Genomic DNA, 19709 nt, shown 5'->3' on the forward strand with positions numbered 1-19709 from the left:
AGGTCAGGCCACCCCGAATGAGGCCAACACAGGCTTAGGTTCTGTAGTCCCTTCCAGCTGCTGTTGCTGCATTCTGCCATGAATTAAAGAAAAATCATTCCTGAGGGAAAAAAAGCCAGCTTCCTTTTTGAGAAAGTTACTGCAATCAACCCAAGGCGAGGCCTTGTCCATGGTGTCCTTTCAATGCAGCTTTCAGACTGCCGACCCAGCAGAAGGTGTGGTGGCATTAGGAAATCAGCAGCAAGTTATGGCATGGTGTGTCGTTCATTGAGCACTACCACTTATCAGGCACTGGACCCCACAAGAGGGCAACCAGTATGTTCCTCGTTCTGGAGAAAATGGAGGCAGAGGGCAATTAGCTTAACACAGCCGGGTGGTGGTCAGACTAGACTTGAAGAGGCTGTGTCTGAGTTGTCACTGGGCTGTTCTCTTAGCCACTCCTCCTGGCTGCTCAGCGTGTCTATTGGTGCTGATGTGAAGACATGGTTGGGAAGAAGGTCCTCAAACAGACACCACTGAAATCTAAACCTCCAGATAAAAAAAACACAAAATGGGTTGAAACCTTAAGTCCTAAATTCCAGCTCATCAAATCAGTTGTACAAATAACAGAATGGGACACTAAGCGTCCTCGGAGGGGAGCCCTGGGCATAGCTTGTCTGCAGAATGAGTCCAGGCTCATCAGCACTAAAGAATTAGGAGATCCCGACTGTTGCTGGGCTCACACCTTACCAGGCTATGCAGCCTGCTGGGCTCCCTTGTGGGGTCATGTTTCAAGAAAGACATTGACAAGAGCAGAAGGCCCCAAGGTAGGGAAGGGTCCAAAACCACTGTCTAGAATGATGGAAAATGGGGAAGGCAGGGGCGGTAAGTAAGGGTTCTCAAGTCACTTGCACATTATACACTTAAGGATGTTTTTTTTAAATACCTGTTTCTGGGGCGGATGCCAGGAGAACTGGCTCATGTGGCTGGGACAGAGCCTGAGCTCTGTAACGCACCACAGTTTCAAACGTGCAACTGTTTGCAAACCTCTCTTCAGGAGGGGTGTGAGTGATGTGTGCCAGCGGTGCTCATGAGTGTGAAACAGTAGCCTGGTTGGTTCTGTGTCACTCTCAAGAACTGAGCAAGTAGCAATGGGTAGAAGTTGCAAGGAGGACATTTGACACAGGAGCATAAAATAATGTAATACAAAGCAATATTTCAAAGTGGTTGTTCTAGCTGTTTCCTCTCACACCTTCTCCATTCCCCTCACCTGCTAGTCCTTGTCTGCTTCCCTAAGAAGGAGGGGGCACTTGTTGGTCTACCCATCCCCACCCACATCTGGAACACCTTTGTCTGCTCTGCCAACACTTGTGTAAGGGAACCAGTGTTCTTCCCACCCTCAAGCCCATCACCTCCATCTTCCCAAAAACTCTCCCACAGGCACCACAGGAGGAGGAGGAGGAGGAGGAGGAGGAGGAGGAGGAGGAGGAGGAGGAGGAGGAGGAGGAGGGGGAGGGGGAGGGGGAGGGGGAGGGGGAGGGGGAGGGGGAGGGGGAGGAGGGAGGAGGGAGGAGGGAGGAAGAAGCTATATGTGGCTGTCGGGGCCAGCCTCAAGCCCCCTGCACATTTCCTGTATTAGTGATTGTGTATTTCTGGTTTTGCATCCTTAAACTTCTTTCACTGAACGTGTCTTATGTTCCATCTTTGCTGTATTATCTGACAGATAAGATTATTAACAGAAAGTGTTATTAATATTAATTACACAATGATACTAAAAATTTTATATCACACAGAAGCAGATGGTTATTTTAAATGACTTAAAATTTTATCCTTTTATATGAAGAAGCATTTTAAACATATTTAGTTATAAATGCTGTTTTAATTGCTACATTATTTCTGCAGTGGGATTTTTAAAATCTTATTATATTTGCACAGAAGTGTTCCTATGTATATTTCAGCTCGTTTTAAATTGTGTGCTTATTTACAGGAACACAATTAAAATTACATTTAAAATACAGAGTCATGGGGGGCTTAATATGACCAGTAAACCTGTCCTATAATTCTCACACCTGATCATTTCATCTGGTTTTGAGTCAAGAACTCAGCTGCAGTATGAGAGCCTAGTTTGGAGCATTTGTTAGGATAGCAGCCTTTCCCGTTATCTTTTTAGGGGCACACAGTTTTTCATAGTGGTGGTAAGTAAACAGTCCTTCTCCAGACTCTAGTTTTAACTGAGATAAGCACATATACTGACTTTAGAAATATCTCATATATAACAGAATTGGAAAACAGAATTACTTTATGTACATCAAAAAGCTTCATTTCTCAAGACTGAAATCTCAACTTTAAGCCAGCTGTTGACATTTGATTTTCTGTATCAAGCTTTGTATTAACACAGGCAGTGAAGTCAGCATGTACCCCACCCCAAGGTGAGGATCCCAGTGTCACCTGCTTTCCTTTGCCATCCAAGAGCCCGGGTCCAGAGCCCCACTTTGGCATCTCTGTGTGCTAGCCTTTGTTTTGGTGGCACGAGGGGAATTGAAGTCTGGGGGCACACCAGGCCCCCATCAATAAGAAAACCAGAACAGCAGCAGCAAGACAGGCATGTCAGGCCCCCAGATGAGAAAAATTATTGTCATCTGATGCCACCTTAAGCACCCACCTTTTATATATACCTGAAGTGGTTTATTTTAAAGAAATTGTTCCTTTAACTAATGTTCCTTAAAATTTTGTTAATTATGTTAACTCCTTCATTTTTAAAATTCTTTCTTAGAAGTGTGTGTGATAAATGAACTGGTGCACAGGTGCTGGCACACAGGCATGACTCCCTGGGCTCAAGCCCAGTGCCTCCCTGGGGTCAGTTACACAGTTCCCATCTGGCATATGGACTGTCTGACGAACAGGTTGACTGCCATTTCCCTTTGCTGACTTTCACAGTCTCCTTGCATTTGCTCCTAATAAATAAAAAACATTGCACCTTAGAAAAATTTAAAATGCAGGTAAGCCCTTTGTTTAAGAAAATAACAATAACGCCAGGCACCAGCAGCTCTCACCTGTAATTCTAGAAACTCAGGAGGCAGAGATCAGGAGGATCGAGGTTCGAAGCCAGCCTGGGGCAAATAGTTTGCCAGACCCTATCTCAAAAAAAAAAAAAAAAAAAAGGTCACAAAAAAGGGTTGGTGGAGTGGCTCAAAGTGTAGGCCCTGAGTTCAAACCCCAGTACTGCAAAAAAAAAAAAAAAATAACCATAAGCTTCAGTCCTGCTCAGAGCTACAGCTTCAGGGATATATAATCTTCCAGTTTGCATGTATGTGATTATTCACAATCATTAGACTGTAGCATACTGGGGTTTTTTCATATAAACACGCTATATTAAAAATTCCCATAGCATAGAATATTATTTCTGTGTACTATTTAATGTTACTGAAACGAAAACAACTATAAATATGTTAAATTTCTGCACTATCTGAAAAAGAGGTTAAAAACTGGAGGTAGCCAGTATGATCCCAGCCTTTTTTTGCTTTAGTTAGTGTTCAGATAAGGTTTCTCATTTTTGCTCAAGGCCAGCCTCAGACCTTGATTCTCCTACCTGTGGCCTCCCTTGTAGCTGGGATCACAGGCACATGCCACCACGCCTGACTTATTGGTTGAGTTGAGAGTCTTGCTAACTTTTTGTTCAAGCTGTCCCGGAATCGGTATCTTCCCTATATCCACCTCCCGGGTAGCTGGGATTACAGCAGTGAGCTACCGAGTCCACCCTCCTGCTGTACTTTTTCTATAGCTTATCAAATTCTGATGACCTTGTGTTGTACTTATTTAGTTTGTAACATACCATCTTCTCCCAGCAGGATTTATGCTTCCTACAGGGTGGGGACCTTCTTATTTACCTGTCTCCATTCTAAGGTCCAGGACAGTGTCTGTGTCAGTAAGAGCTCATCCATACCAACCGATTGAGTTTTCCATGATGGTCAGAACAGCTGAAAGCTACTGGTTATCTCCTGTGTGCTGGGCCCTGGATTCAGTGCCCCGTATGTGTTCCTTGCTAAACCTATGCTACAGCTCCAGGAAGTGGCTCTGTCTTCTTCATTTTTTTATGGGAAAACTGAGTCCAAGAGAATGTGAGTAACTTGCCCGGGGTTGAGCAGCTGGTGAGGACCAGGTGTGCCATGTGTAAGTGGAAGACCGAGACATAGGCTGGGCTGGAGCGCCTGCTTTGTGGGAGTCAGCTGGAAAAAAGGGTGAGGCCTCGGGAGACCTGGCCTGTTCTTTCCTGTTTCTGTGTTCACCTCAGCAATGAGTACATATTCACCTAAAATGTTTTCCATTTTCAATATGAATTTTGTAATTAAAACACAAATTGGGTGAGCATTCAAGGGTTTCCATCCACACTTGGCAGTAGAGATACTCGGCTTCAAGTTTGAATTTCTCAAAAGAGCAAGTGCTGAGCCCTCTGTGGTGATAGAAAGTGGTCCTTGACTGGCACTGGCAGGGCAGAGCAGAGCAATGGTGGCGTCTGAGTCTTGGGCAGGGTAGCAGGGAATGGTGTCACAACAGAGTCCAGACCTCTGGGTCCCCATAGCCAGGGAGAACCCAGGCGCACTGTTCCTTGCACAGTGACACAGACGGCCTGGCAACCTTCAGGGGAATTACTTAGGGGCATCAAGTGTCCACAGTAGCGTGGGTCACAACTCAGAGTTTAATTAGACCGAGCGCATTGTAATTTTTCCTGATGTATATGGCGGGGAGCAAGACCGAATCCCGGACTTCCCAGCCGCTTCTCCATATGCAAGCTCAGCTTAAATACAGAGGTCTGTGTGTGCAAACTTACCTGATGCGTCATCAGATAGAGGCAGGCCCTTACTTCCCTGTGTGTTGCCATTGATAATTTTTTCCTGCACATGTGTGGAAGTAAAATTTGCAGGAAGTGTCACCGCAGCACATCAAAAGAAGGTCTGTGCGCTGCCAAGGGAGCTGAGAGATAATGTAAAATTCCTGACGGTGCCTCATCTCAGCCTGCCCTTCCGCTCTACCTCTGTAGCCTCTTGTTCTCGTTCTCGTTCTTCATAGTGCAGCAAATCTGAATCAGCCAAGGGTCCAGGGCTGTATGGATTTGCCACTTGGAACAAGAAATGGTGGGTACCGTTTCTATGCCCACTTTACACGTGAAGCCTGTGAGCCCTGTGTTCTTTTCTCTGGTATCACCACTTTCTTTTTTTCTGTTTTCCACTGGTCGTCATAAGATAAAACAGAATAGAATTAGTTGCTCCAACTGCATAAACCCCTGGCAGAGCTGAGGTAAGCTTGCCATGCCACATGTCCCTAGCGTGTGGGACGTTCTGTTTGTCCCTTCGACAGCTATGCACCAAGGGTCGGAGTTTCAGTTGATGTAGAATGAAAAACTCGTCCAGAGAAGACAGAGACGTCTTCACCCAGGAAAACATGTCCTGGACCTAGAATTAGGAGACTTCTTCCTTTTCCATAGCCAGGGAAGGACAATTGGGAAAACACTAAAAATAGCGATGAATCCACTGCCTGTAGTCCTTGACTGCCAGGAAGTGGAGAGGGGTGTTTGCTAGTCAGACTGGAGTCTGAGAGCATGGGAAGCAGGGTGAATATGAGTCTGTCCTGGATTCTAGCCCCAGCATGCCTGTGTAAATGTGAAGCAGGAAACTTCCAGTTTGGGGCTCAGATTACCTGGGAAACACCTGGCCATGGCTGAGACTCCTCCCACTCAGCAGGGCCACCCCAGCTGGCAAGCACCAGGGCCCCAAGTGAGCAGGTGCTGTTTTGTTGGGTGTGAGCAGGGAAAAATGGCAAGAGCCATCTAAGAAAATCACAAGAGTCACAGCTTTGGAGGAGGGGCAGAGGACAAGGATGCATCCCCAGGAATAGCCCAGCCTCAGTGCACAGGCATGAGGCAACCCTCGGCCCTCATGGGCTGGGGAGGCTGGTGGGTAGTCATTGCTTTTCACCTTGGCCCCAGGATCAAAGACAGCAGTGGGAAGAGAAACGAGAATGAGCTGCTCTTTGATGGATGGCGATGCAGATCCCAGGTCTCTGGTACCCACTCCTGACCTTCCCTCAGCCACAGGGGGCTGGGGCTTTGCTTAATACAGAAATGTCAGTTATTATGTTTGGGAATACAATCTTATCTTCCATTTTATTTTAAAGCAATTTCCCCCAGAGACCAACTGTAGTATCTGACTATACTGTATTGACAGAATTTTAGCCGTGATAAAGAAAATGCTTTAAACATCAAGGAAGTTCAACCCAAGATCTCTGAACACTTTTTTTTTTTTTTTTTTTTGCTAGAGCAAAGCCTAGATTCCACATTTCAAAACCATGTTAGAAATAATATGATAGACCTTGGTAGAGCAAATGAAGTCATTTCTTTTTTTTTGAGAGCATGGTCTAATATTAATGTTGAATTATTAATTGCTCTTTGGCAAAAGTAAGTTTAATCCTAGCTTTTATTTTGTTTTTTTTTGTTTGTTTGTTTATTCTTCTGCCTTCGGGATTGAACCCAAGTCATCATAGATGCTAGGCAAGTGGTCTACCATTAAACTACACCTCCAACCCCTTATTTTGGTTCTCAAACATTGTTAATTCTGGAGATTGTAATCTCATTTGGGTGGAAAAGGGAAAACAGGTCTGGCTAATTTTATTGAACTATTGTAAAAGGCTCTGCTTAATATAACATTTCAGGAATGAAATGGTCTTTGGTCTGCGGTTTTGAGTGAAGATATCATTCAGGGTGTCTTCACATGGATACCAGTGGAGACAGTACCAGAGAATACCATTTGACAGGTTTCCAGGCACATTGAAATTACCCATTAATTACCCGTTGTGTTACGAACTTCTCTAGCATCCTTCAGCTCTCAGGAGATTACCTAACGTAGACATAAAAAACATGGGGAAGTTTTCAGAGGGTCATTTCCATTGTTTATGAAAACTTTTACCTGCCTGACCTTTGCTGTTCTCGTCATTTTTGGAAATGACTTCAAGGTGGGAGGAAGATTGCAGTGGTTGTCCATTAGTAATTAGACTGGGAAATATCACCCTTGTTAAGGTGGCTGGCCTGCCACCCTTGTTTCTTGTGGGTACCACCCACAGGAATCTCTTGTTTTATGTCAACACAAAGCAAACCCTCTCCTCGCCATCTTGGACTTGAGCTGCACCAACCTCCTGCTCCCTTTAGAACAGGACAGTTGTCACACCAGCAGGTCTTAGAGTCTGACAGGTACAGAATACCACCAGGTAGCTTAGTAAGACCAAGTCTTGTTTTGGTGAGAACAGCAGTCCACTCTGGTCTCTTTGTTCACCACCTGGTGTGGGAGTCTCTGTCATCTCCCTGCTCATGCACGTGACTGGCAAGTGATTTTAAGCATAGTTGTGTGGCAGTGTAGTCCATAGCAAAAGGTCATCAGCCTCATCTTCTCATTAACACACCAAATTGACTCCAAACAGCCAACACACAGATGACCTTCACATTCCCACTTCTTCCTTCAGTGTCATAAACTGTAACTGCGATCACCTGACAGAGTCAGGGACACGGATGGGTGGCATGGTGGTGACGCCTGGTTTTCTGGCAGAGGAGGCTAGAAGTCAGCACCAGCCTTCGAGTCAGCATGAGATGTGTAGCCCAGTCATTACATGTAAGCAGCGGGTTGGCAAAATTATAAAACAGCAGGTGAAAAGCATATTCTCAGGAGCTGACAAAGAAGTCATCTTACCTTTTTTTCTCTAATTTCATAGAAAAAATCTATACAGGTTTTTTTTTAATCGAAACTATTTATACTGTTGAAGGTTATACAGGTACAAAGCGTATACCCAAAAGTTTTTTTCTGGCTTTTGTTTGTTTGTTTTCCAGTCTGGTCTTGAACTCAGTCCTCCTGACTCAGCCTCCTCAGGATTGGGATTACAGGCATGTACCACTACACTCAGCTCTTTTTACAAACCAGTAATAATCGTTGTGTTTTGTTCCACTACTGTTTTCTCAGAGCCCAAAATTGCCTGCCACTGAGCAGGTGCAGGGGAGCTACTTGTCACATCAGTAAGTCTCAAGTGTTTGCATATACACACCATTTATGAACATGTAGTCAAGGCCTTGGTCCCCTGCCACTGAGCCTCACCCTTCTGGTACTGTTTAGTGGTTGCTGCTTGCCTTCCTCCAGCTGCAGCTGCAGGGAGCTCTATTTGTAGTCACCATGGATGAGTTCCCAGTGGAGCAAACCCTTCAGTGTGTCCCCACAAGCAGAGTAGATGAAGAGGCAAGGGTGTCCTGCTCAGTGACCTTCAGCCCTTTGACTGGGACAACTGTCAGAGCCCAGGTGTGGCAGAAAGGCTGAGGGCCTCTCTCCAATGGCTGGGCCTTCTGTTAGAGGCACCTAACACCATGATCCTACCCCTGTATTTGCAGGCTGCTTCATGCCACCCACCCTCAACAAAGACTTGGGAGGCACAAGGGTCCCTTTTCATGGTCCTCTTCTTGGAATAGGGGAGAGGCAGCATGGAGTCACAGAGATGGTTATCACATACTACTTTAGATGTTGACAATGTGTTATTTCTATGAGAACATGGACTTTGCAGATTAGCATTTTATGTCATCAGAAGGAAAAAAACAACTGTTATTTTCCACAACTGGCTTCACACATAACAAAGGTTACATGTGGTGGCCAGGGGAAAGAATATACACTATGCATTATCGAATATGGTGACAATTTATTCTCCAAAGAGCTCAAACAGTAAAGCCATGTAGGTAGATCTTTTAGCTGGTAGCAAGTAATAGTGAGAACCAATAGGTCTTACACACCCAGCCATGGGTGTACTGGGAAGCTGTTTGCTCCTGTATTTAAAGATTTTACTCAGATTTAGTCCTTTGTACTTCAGCGGTCTTGCTTAGCAATTTTGTTTGTTTGTTTGTTTTAACAGACATTTTCCTGAGTACCTATTCTATGCTTGGTGCCTTCTGTATCCTGGCTGGTCACACTTGAAAATGTTTAAAAACCCAAGGGTTGCTATTCTCTAAGAGAAACAGACACAGAACCAAATCAGAGCTTTGGGGCTCGGTGTAGAAAGTGGGGAGTTTCCTGTGGGCCCACTGTGACTCATGCAGCTTTAATTGTGACATATCTAGAAATAAACTTCCCAAGATCCTCTCTTAACAGTTACCAAAACTGCCCCCCTTTACTCTCCACCCTTTTGATATCAGTAATGTACAGGCTTTATGTTACAATTCTGTGCTGCAAGTCTCGCTTTAACTATGCTGGATGATTGTTGTTTAGAAAAACTGGCTTGTTCTTTGCAGCCATGTTTTCATGATCTTCAGAACTAAGGGACACCTCAGCATGCTGGTGCCCTTCCATGCCCCTCCCCCCCAGATACCTGTCACCCACTGTGCTTCAGTTTTGTCCACGGTGGTCACTAACATCCCTCTAACACAGGTTCCTGGTGTAGATTATAGCCCTCCCCAGGACATCAGCTCTCAGGGCAAGAGTCTTGTTTTACTTGCTGCTGGTCTTGCGGCCAGACTGGCTGGCACCATGCACTAGACACATGGCACATGATCTCTTAGGTGGGCGTCATCCTGGCCAAGGTGGAAAAGAGAATGGGTATAGGGCAATCAGGTCAGGAGTAGGTGTCCAGAGGTGCTGCGTTGTCTGATCCACATAAGAAGAAGCTGAGGTGAAAACAATGAAGTGGCCAGAGCCACACGGCCAGGACCAGGCTGCTTTATGAGCTGCCTTTCTGACACTACTGTGCAGCTTCCTCTTCTGGAGCCATGTTGCATGATGGTTTGAATGTCCTCACGCACAGGAGGTAGAAAAAGTACAGAACTTCTGGAAAGAGTTCAGCAGCAGGCCTCCAGAGCTCCACACATGCCATGTTCCCAAACTCATATCTTTAACACTGCCTTAAGTATTGAAAATATACAGAAGTATTGGTTTAGGATCAAAAACCTGCAATCCATCTAAGCAGAGGGGAAATAATCATGCCAGTCAAGGCACATTCTGCTGTTTGTGGTCTAAAAACAAAAAATGGATCCCATTATTTATCTTTTTTTATGACCTTTAACCCTAGATTTATGGGATGATATATCACAACCAAATTACTGCGTCCTCTTCAAGTGCAGGCTTCCATGTGTCAGGTTTGCTTTGAGCTGAGGATCCCATCCCTTCACCTTTTCAAACCACTTGATGTTAGCAGATTAAGAACAGGGAACACGAAGAAGAACCAAGTTTGGATGAATTTCCACTTTGTGTGGACCCAGCATCTTCAGTACCCCAGACAAAACCTTGGCATGGATGGCCAGGGAAAGCCATCTTTCACACCCCAGACAGGACACCAGCTTGTGTAGCAGTTGGGAACTTGACTCCATGTGACTTTTCATAGAAAACAGCTAAGATTTTAAAAAGGAAAATTTATGTTACCAAAGAATGATCATACATATAATTAACTTCTGGAGTTTTCTGCTAGACATGCTTGGTCTCTTCCGAGCCCATTCAGTCAGTGCAGCCCTCCACGAGAAACAATCCCATGTCATTTAGCAGCTGTAAGCTCCAAACTTGAGAAATGGTTGTGACTGATCATGTAAAAAGAGATGAGGCTGGAGAGAAACAGGGATCTCTTGAAATGATTTCATTTCTACCTTTGCTCCTCGTGCCTTTGCATTTTCTAGAGCACACCAGATTAATTTAAACTTGGTGCAGCTTGCATTCAGCTAAAAATCAACTGCAGAACAATTTGAGTTTTGACCCTTAAATATCAAATCCTGACTTGCTTACTGAAGTACTCTCCTGGCACAGCCCTGCCTTGGCTTCTTCAGGCTTTCTGCCTCCCTGGCCACTCCGCCATCTTTCTGTCATCTCCTAAAATCAGAGGAAGCTATTCAGGGCCTGCTGGTATTCAGAACTCAGGGAGAAAAATCAGAGGGCCTGAGGGTGCCTTTTGTGTGGTCTGTGGTGGTGTACAAGAAGGAAGAGAGACCCAGAAACCCAGGGTGCAAGGAAATGGGGGGAGCAAGAGGAATGTGATGGGGAGGTAAGACATAGGAAGCTTGGGGAGAACAAGGGTGTTCCCCAGTGGGTGTGTCTCCTACCTCAGGAAAAGGCACAGGAGCTGCTCAGTGTGAGGCTTCCAAAGCAGCTCAGGACCCGAGGTCTGCCATCCACCTGCCTTGGTGTGAAGAGCCAAAGCCTAGTGGGTGGCACAAGGCTAGGCAGCCTCATGGGGCCATTGAAACCCAAACCCAGTTTCAATAGCCATATTCTTGTGATGACCGTGGGCTTCCATTTCTCAGTTGTCCCTAGTCCTCCCACCCCACCAACCTCTTACTCTGAGCTTGTCACTATCTTCCCAGACTGTAGTGGATTGTAGTCTTTAATACAAAGACCTTTCCCTTTTTTTTTTTTTCTTTTTTAAAAATAGCTTTATTGGATGAAATTTGCTTGACATACACTTCACCCATTTAGAAGTTTGCACGCCAATAGGTTTTAGTATGTTCGTGAACCTGTGTGACCTCTCCCCAGTCAACGTCAGGACATCTGCATCACCTCAAGAGAAACCCAGCACCCCTAATTAGTGATGGAATTTGTGCTTTTAAAAGGGCTTCATCTACATGAAGATCAGATTTCCTCAATTCTGACTTACTTGCCTCAATTTGTAGAGATCTCTCAGTGTAATTGAGAATGGCCCAAGAAGAAAATTCTTCTCCCTGTATTTTCTCTCAGTTCTGGCCCCTCCTATTGTACGACTTTCCTCCCCGTTTTTATAACTCAGTCTAACGCTGTGTTGTCTTTTCCTTTCCCCCAACACCTGTCATCTTCCTCAGCCCCCCACCGTGTCCCTGCTGCCCCTTCTGACACTGTGTACCCCTGTGTGAGCGGCAAAGGGAATCACACAATAATGCCAGTCTCTGAAACATCTTCAGAGATGGGAATCAAGTCAGCCTCCTCCTGCTGAAAGCTCCGTCAAAAGCTCTGTGCGCAGGGGCCGGGGTTTGAACTTCACTTCACACTCACCTTTTAACAGGGACCCGGGATGTTGTGCTTTCCTCGGATGGCAAAGGTGGCCTCTTCTTTATTTACCAGCTCCACATCTCTGTGAGCTTCACAAGGAACAGAGCCCTTATTAAAGATCCAAATTAGCTTCCTATTGTTGGCCTTGGATCAAAGCAAGTATGCTTTAATTTCCTAGTTCCCACAATAACTTCCTCTTGAGTTTGTAGAGGGTCTTAGCCCTCAACTGGTCCCTCCCCCAGCACTGACAAATGGCTCTGTCTTTGATAATTCAGAATTCTTTTAATACCAGAGAGAGAGAGAGAGCGCGAGAGAGAGAGAGAGAGATTTTAGTAGCATATTGTATCCGACACTTCCAAAGAGGTAAGTGAAGGAACATGTGGAAGCAAGAGAGCAGCCAGCCTTCCTTTTCCTCTCTCTCCTGTTGTCTTTTTCTTTTTTTGTTCAGATAGTTGCATGTTTATTAGAAACGTGGTTTAAAGCATTTTGTAGCTTTATGGACACTTTAGAAAGTCAGTGGTTGGCCAACCTGTCAGGAACTGGCAGCTGATCCTCTGGAGTATTGTTGTTCCTGAGAGCAAGTTCTTCATGCCTCGGAGGAGGGGTGACCAGTGGGCCCACCACTGCAGAGCTGGGGAAGGCCCGGACCCAGGTGGGGCTCAAGAAGTACATGTTGAAAGGGGTTAGCAGCAGCAACAGGAGCCACCCAGCAGTGGCTTCAGAGTTCAGATGCTCCTGCTCGCCACTCCTCCCAGACAAACACAGCCTGAGCCCCCAGGGAGCAGCAGAGACACAGGAATCAGAAGGTTGAACCCCAGAATGTAATTCTCACCCCTGATTGGAGAACCCTCGGCATACCTGGTGATGGCTCTCACCGAGGTGAGCGCCCTACAATCTTAATAGTTCATCCAAAACGGGCCAGCTAATGATCGGCTGGGCAGATAATCGGAGGAGAGTTAATTGTAAGGTTCGATATAGCATCTTGTCAGCAGAGATAAGTTGTCACGTTTTCCACTTGAGCTGAAACTAAATGATTGTAAAATAAGTTATGAGTGTCCTTGGGCCTGTCTGCCGGAATGATAGCTAAGAATACATTCCTGGCCCATCAGTCTCGAGCAGGCTGCCTGATATTTATGCGAGTGGAATGTTATTTTATTCTCCCTCTAGTCATGCTTGTCAGCTTCCCGAGTGAAAAGTGAAACTGCTTCTTTGACTCATGCTTCCCATGCCGGAGCTCAGAGAGATGGTGAACATTATTGCTCCTGTTACATATTTTTGGGGTGTGCGTTGAACATTGATGCCCGATTGGGAAGAACTAATAGCCGACATTGAACGCACAGGATGTCCCTTCCCATCCCAGCCCAGCACCCCATGTCTGGGAACCCTGCGTCCCTGAGTCAAAGCCGATTCAGATGTAGAGTAATGAGGCGCCTGCTTTTACCATTTGGTATGCCTTGCTTCCCCCCACACCCCATATTTAACACTGTTGACAGTCATCGTCTATCCTACTGCTGGTAATTGATACAAGTTGGAATGCATTCTCCGTGGCAGTCAGGAGAGCGGGTGGCACCTGAGGCTGCAGCTGGCACTCACCTCCAGCATTGCAGGTGGGGCTGGGGACACGGTGGGAAATGAAGAAATGACTTGGCCTCCTTGCAAGCTGTGGCAGCCTAATTTTAGGCCAGCTCTGGAGTTGTCTCATGATCTGAGAGCCTCAGCATTAACATGCCACACACACCCAAATGCCAAACCCAGGAAACCAGAAACCCACTGCCCGTACCATGAGGCCCAGTCAGCCTGCACTGTTCCCTTCTAGTTGTGAGCCCAGGCCACTCACTCTCCCTACCCCTAGCTCTCTTGACTAAGAGCTTTGACCCTTGTCATAATTCACCACAGCCATCACTTTCTTGGTGTCGGTCACAAATGCCTCGTGCAGTTGGCTCTCCTGCCGAGGCTGGACATGGCTCACTGCCTGGCCCTTCCCCAGTGCCTGGCCACAGGACTGCTTTCCCTGCAATGCCAGTCCTTGCCCAATGTCCACTCCTGAGCTGCACCCATTCCCGCCAACCCCACCCAAGCAGTTGGTCCACAGGTGCTTGTGTGCCTCACCCCCTTAGCCCAGCGAAAACAGATCTGTAGGTAGGCACGGTGCCACTGTCAACTCCTCCAGCAGGAAATCTAGGGTGAGAGTTCCAGGCCTGTGGCACTGGAATTCCCAGCACTGGACATGGGGAGGCAGGCAGAAAAAGTAGTGGGTCCTCCCTTCCTGCATCTTCTCCTACAAAGTCACTTCCTGCCTTAACTTGTCTCTAAACAGGCAAGGAGAGTCCCGCGGGCCCACATTGGATCTTCGACCCAAGCAGCAAATCAGAGGATGGGCAGACAATGCTTGCTTGATCCTGGGGCATTATGTGCACATCATTGACTGGTTCTCATTCCTCCTTATCTAGAAACGAATGTAAGGGGCTTCTGAATGCCTGTCTTGCTGTCTTCTTCACTGTTGAGATTACCATGTTTTTATTACCATGTGACACCCTGTGTCATCATGGAAACACCTCCATACCTCCCCCTCCCTTGACCAGGACAGGCTCATGCTCTTCTGTTCTCTTCTCCCCAAGGCTGCTTCTGGGCCTCCTCCCATCTCAGCAGCATCTTCATCTTCCCAGAGTTACATTCCTCGTTTGTAGACATGCAGACAGTCCTCGCCTGACTTCTCCCTTCGTCTCCATAGCCATGTGGTTGGCGTGCTTGCTATAGACAGAGTGCTTATCACTCCTTGTTCCAGTGACAGAGCCCAAGAAAAACAGTCTTTTATTTAAGGCATCAAGAAAGAAATTAGGTAGGCATTCTTTTCCGTCCTCAGAAATGGGCTTCCATGGGGCAGGGGTCCTAACCTTTATTCTCTGGCAGCAGCTGCTCAGTAAGTGTGGGGTGAGCACAAGGGAGACTCTTTCTGTCAATAGACTTCATTCATAGCCTTAGCTGTTCACCTAAAAATAGATCCCAAACAGTTGGAAGTGTACAGGACAGTGGTCTGACACAAAAGCATGCTTGTGGGTAGTTTTAAAACTAAGTGGCAAAGTTGATTGCACTTCTGTCATGCCACAGAAGGCAGGTCCACCCACCTGTGTAAGCGCCTCTCAGAGTCAACTGTTTAATAAAACTTAACAAATGCAGATCAAACTCCTGCCATTCATCCTCCTGCCCAAGAGGATCTATGGAGGCAGATATGATGACTAATCTGCACAGGTGGCACGTTGTCACTGTGTGGAAAGAGCCACCATGCCAATGAGGCAGATAGGGCCAGGCCAAGGCAGGACACTGGGGCTCCCTCTCTGGGCTTTCTGGTTTCCTTCCCACCTGCAAGCATAAAGTCTCACCATGGTTTCCTATCCAAGGAGGGTGGGGCAAACCATGAGGATACGGTTAAAACAGATGCCACCCCATCAGGCCTATTACTGGAGAGAACCAAGGTGGGGTGGGGGGGTGGGGGGGTGCCCAGGTGGCCTCAGCAGGGACTTGCCAGTGGCTAGAGTGAAGGCAGCTGTGCTCTAAAAACCAAACAGTAGTAGGAGTGGGAATAGGGCAAGGGCAGCATTTGTTAAATGTGGAAGTACTGCAGCATGCTTGGTACAGGCTAGGAGGTATAAAATACTGGTGCCAAAGCCACTGTGTCAGCCAGAAGGTGAACCCCAGTTCACAGGGCAAGCAAGGTTCAGAGCCCTCCGGAGCTGGGGAAGGGCACCTTTGCTTGCTTCTGCTTCATGCAGGAGGGTGAGGGAGTGGAGCAAGGGAGAGGCGGTGTGACAAGTCAGAAGAATTCTCTATCCTTCTGTTGGGAAAACATAGTTAAGATTGAAAGTGACTGACACTGATACCAGCTAGTATGGTGCTGTTTCCCGGCTCAGCTCAGTGACAGTAGCTGCCCTAAAAGGCTGGATAAAGTTGAGCTTCTGGTCCAGAAAGCTAGAGGAAGAAGGGTGCAGAGAGGTGAGTTTGCAAGAATGAGTTTTGAGTAGCACGTGACACCAGCCCTGCTGTGTGAGGAGACAGTGGGGTGGGAGGGAGAGGTTAGATTGGGAAGAGCCAGGGGTCACTAGAGCAGAGATCCTAGTCTTGCTACTGGTAGTCCAGGGTGATGACCATGGTAGTCAGGGGAAGAAGAGGGCCTGACAAGGGCAGAGTGGAGACAGGAGGCCACCTGGGAGGACTGAGATGAGCTGCTGCTGAAACAGTGGATAGAGACGTCGCCTGGAGAATAGACACATGGTCTGGGGATGTAGCTTCCAAGGGGATTGGGTTTGAGGGAGAAAGAGTTGTCTTCAAGCAGCAGTCAGGGGTGAGGAGGAACCTAGTTCTGGTACTTAGAGGGTGGAAATCCATTCACCATCACACAGGAGGCATATTGCCAGGGAAGAGCCAAATTCCAGTTAGTCCAGGGTGAGCGAGCCTTCTAGGAAGTGGCTGCAAGTGCGGGAGAGTCTGCCCCCCCAGGCTGGAAAAGCAGCTCAGAGTCCCATGGGGCTTCCCACAATTTGAGGGGGCTGTTCTGTGCATATTGGACATTTCTCAGCATGTCTGCATTCAACCGTTGCTGCCCGAAGCACCTGCACCCTGTCATTTCATAACCAAAAGTGTTTTTAACCAGTGCCACGTGGTCTGGATGGTGTTCCTGGCTGAGAAGCAGTGGGTGGGTGGAATGCAGAGCCCTGGGGACAGAAGTACTGCTTGAAAACAGGATGAAGTGATAAGGGGCTGGCTCTGCCAGGCTCCTAGCAGGTGGCTGTCACTGCTTCCAGGCATCATCTTCCCAAGAAAGCCACTTAGCCATTTCCCCAGTGAGCCAGGGTCTCTCCCGAACTGTGGCTACTCCCAGGTACTGAGAAATGAGACCGCCGTGTTCTTGTCAGTTCTTTTGGAAAGGGCTTTCTGTAGCTCAAAGGGAGGAAGATACCTGGAGACAGGCATGTGTCATTTCAATTCCCAGAAAGGTGAATTCTGAGCTCTTCCGCCAGTGAGCTCCACCCAGGTAGGATTCTGAAATAAAGTGTCAGAGATTTCCTTGTGTGCCCATAGCAAGGGAAACCTCCCTTTATCTGAACATGAGTAGTTCATTTAAAAGAAAACATGTCAGCTGGATGTCAGGTTTTTGTTTTTGTTTTGTTCTGAGAAAGGGTCTCACTACGTAGTCTAGGCTGGCCACTAACTCATGATCCTCCTCCATCTGCTTCCCAAGTGCTGGGATTACAGGCGGATACCACCATGCCTCGCTTACGTTTTTTTTAATTGTCAGAAATATGTGTAAGTGGGCTTGGTGGAGTGGCTCAAGTGGTAGAGTACCTGCCTAACAAGCACAAGACCCTGAATTCTAACCCCCCCAAAAAAGAATGAAAAATATATGTATGGTGGGGACCCATTTAACTCTCAGCAAAGTACTCATTTCTTCATAGGTGATTTGAAAGACATGTGCGCTGGACAGACAGTGTGAGAATTCTTAGGAGTTCCAGGTGCAACTGAGACCTATGAAGGTGTGAGGCTCTGCCTGACCCCATCCTGCTCAGTATCTTTTTCATTGACTTGCACAAGTTGAAGAGGTTCATGCTTAGAACAGCCGAGACTGACCTCAGACTTGAGAATCCTGGATCTTTATCTTAACTTCCAGAATCCTTGAAATTTAATTTAATATATTTAGGCAATTGTTTAAACTTTTGAAGGTGGTCTACAATAGCAGAATTTTCATACCTAGATAAAGTACTATTTAATTTTTTAAAATTCAGAAGTGCCATTCCCAGCTTTGGAAGGTTCATGTCTTTATAAAGATGTGGTTTGTACTTACCATTTGGATATTAAAAAGGTTTCTTAGCTAAGGACATATTTGTGATAATGATTTCTGGGTGTTATCAGAAAGAAAGTAAAAATGAAAGGGAGGGAGGGAAGAAGGAAGGACGGACAGACAGACTGACTTAAGACACTTGGAGTGTAAGACCATGCACTGTTAGAACACAGATAGGTAAGAGGTATGGCAGAAATCAGAGCCAGAAAAGAGGGCTACCACACGTATGGAAGCCGTATGGATTCTGAAGCTCATGTTTGTGTTGTGTCTAGAAAAAGAGATGTACACTTACTTGAAAAGAAAACAGAGCAATGGGAAGGAGTTGATGTCATGGTGCAGCCCCTGCATGCTCAGCATTGCAGCATATTGTGAGGGATGGACCCGTTGGCTGCCCTGGGGACTTGATCTGGCTTTCTCATTGATAGATCCCCAGCATCTAGAAGGTGGCTGGCCCACAGTCCATCCCCAGAAAGTAGCAACTGAGTGAATGCAATGTAGTGCTCAGGGTTTTCTGTCTTTTGAGTGATAAGCATGCTGAATCATGAATAACGAATTCTCAAGATTTGGGAGGTGTACCACCCCCCCGCCGGGCTTCTCCATCTCGTGTTCTGCGTGCTCTGTGGTCCTGGTGGAACTCCATGTTGCTTCCTAATCACTTAGCACTGCTTTACCGTCTCTTCACTAAAGATAAAAATAATAAGTTGAGAGTTTCACTTCTAGTGAGTTACTGTTTTTGCTATTGTTTTTAAAACCTTTAGAAGTAGCTTTAGTGAATCGGGTTTTAGTGAATCCAAACCCCCTGACTTCCAAATGTAACTGTGAGACACTGGTGAGAGTGATGGCCCACCTTCTTGCTAATTATAAGATAAAAGGTTCTGCTCATCCGTAGTATCACAGGAAGGAGAGAGCCCTCATCCTGTGTGTGCATGCAGAATCAAACCCACTGAAATGATGCTCGTGTATGTGTTTGTTTCATTATATCAAGGTAATTGTAGGGAAACAAGAACAAACAACTGCAAAGCATGAGCTGAACACTTGGAAGTCAGGCATTCTGGTGATGAGTTCCAGGACTGCAGTCATGCAGAGCTGAGAGTTTCAATTCTCCATAACGTAAAGGTGGTACAAAGACCTGCCTTTGACTGGCAGCTGGCACATGGCAAGGACACTACGATTGGCTCATGGAGCCTCCAGTCGTCAACCTCATGACTGGGGGTTACATGCAAGGCCTTGTGTGACATCAGAGCAGCGTTGAGAGTGTTTTTGTCGAGTTTCCTTTTTCTGTGCTTACCTTTGCATTCTTTTGCCTTTTCCGGTTCGGTGGCAGACACAGGGCTGGGTGACTCCGTGTGCTCCAGCCCAAGCATCTCCAGCAGCACCAGCCCCAAGCTCGATCCGCCCCCCTCTCCCCACGCCAACAGAAAGAAGCACCGAAGGAAGAAAAGTACAAGTAACTTCAAAGCCGACGGGCTCTCAGGCACTGCTGAAGGTAAGGTGTCTCAGACTCTTCAGGGTGAGCATCTGCTTTGCTGAAGGTACATACATAGTGGGTCTTCTGGTGCCCTTAGAATCACCATGCACAGTCATGCATGTCACTGCAGGTGATGGGAGGGCTTTGGGACCTGCTCGTCACCCCGCCTCTTAAATGACTCAGCTAAAGCCTTGGTCTTACACTGGTAGATGGCAGTGCTTGGTCCCCATCTAGCACCTGGCCAAGTCCTGAAGTCTCACCCCACCTTTGCACCCTGGAGTGTCCACTCCAGGTGTAGGGGTGATGCAGCACCATCACCCTCCTCATTTGGGGTTGTCTGATATTGGCTGCTCTTGACTGGCTCCTAAAACAGTTGGCTCATCTCTGGCTTTTGGCAAGATGTTCTGCCAAG

At 46.8% G+C, this 19709-nt stretch overlaps 1 protein-coding gene across 10 annotated transcripts in view; it reads left to right on the forward strand.

The window, feature by feature from the left end:
• The window catches only part of Agap1 (ArfGAP with GTPase domain, ankyrin repeat and PH domain 1), a 497350-nt gene that overhangs the window by 355141 nt on the left and 122500 nt on the right, over positions 1–19709 (forward strand). For all 10 annotated transcript variants that reach the window (XM_074072056.1, XM_074072060.1, XM_074072058.1 and 7 more), the window contains one exon: positions 19154–19315. In XM_074072056.1, the coding sequence (XP_073928157.1) occupies positions 19154–19315 (162 nt within the window). The remainder of the gene's footprint in view (positions 1–19153; positions 19316–19709) is intronic.

This window comes from Castor canadensis, chromosome 4 (genome assembly GCF_047511655.1).
Source record: "Castor canadensis chromosome 4, mCasCan1.hap1v2, whole genome shotgun sequence".
Classification (NCBI taxonomy): Eukaryota; Metazoa; Chordata; class Mammalia; order Rodentia; family Castoridae; genus Castor; species Castor canadensis.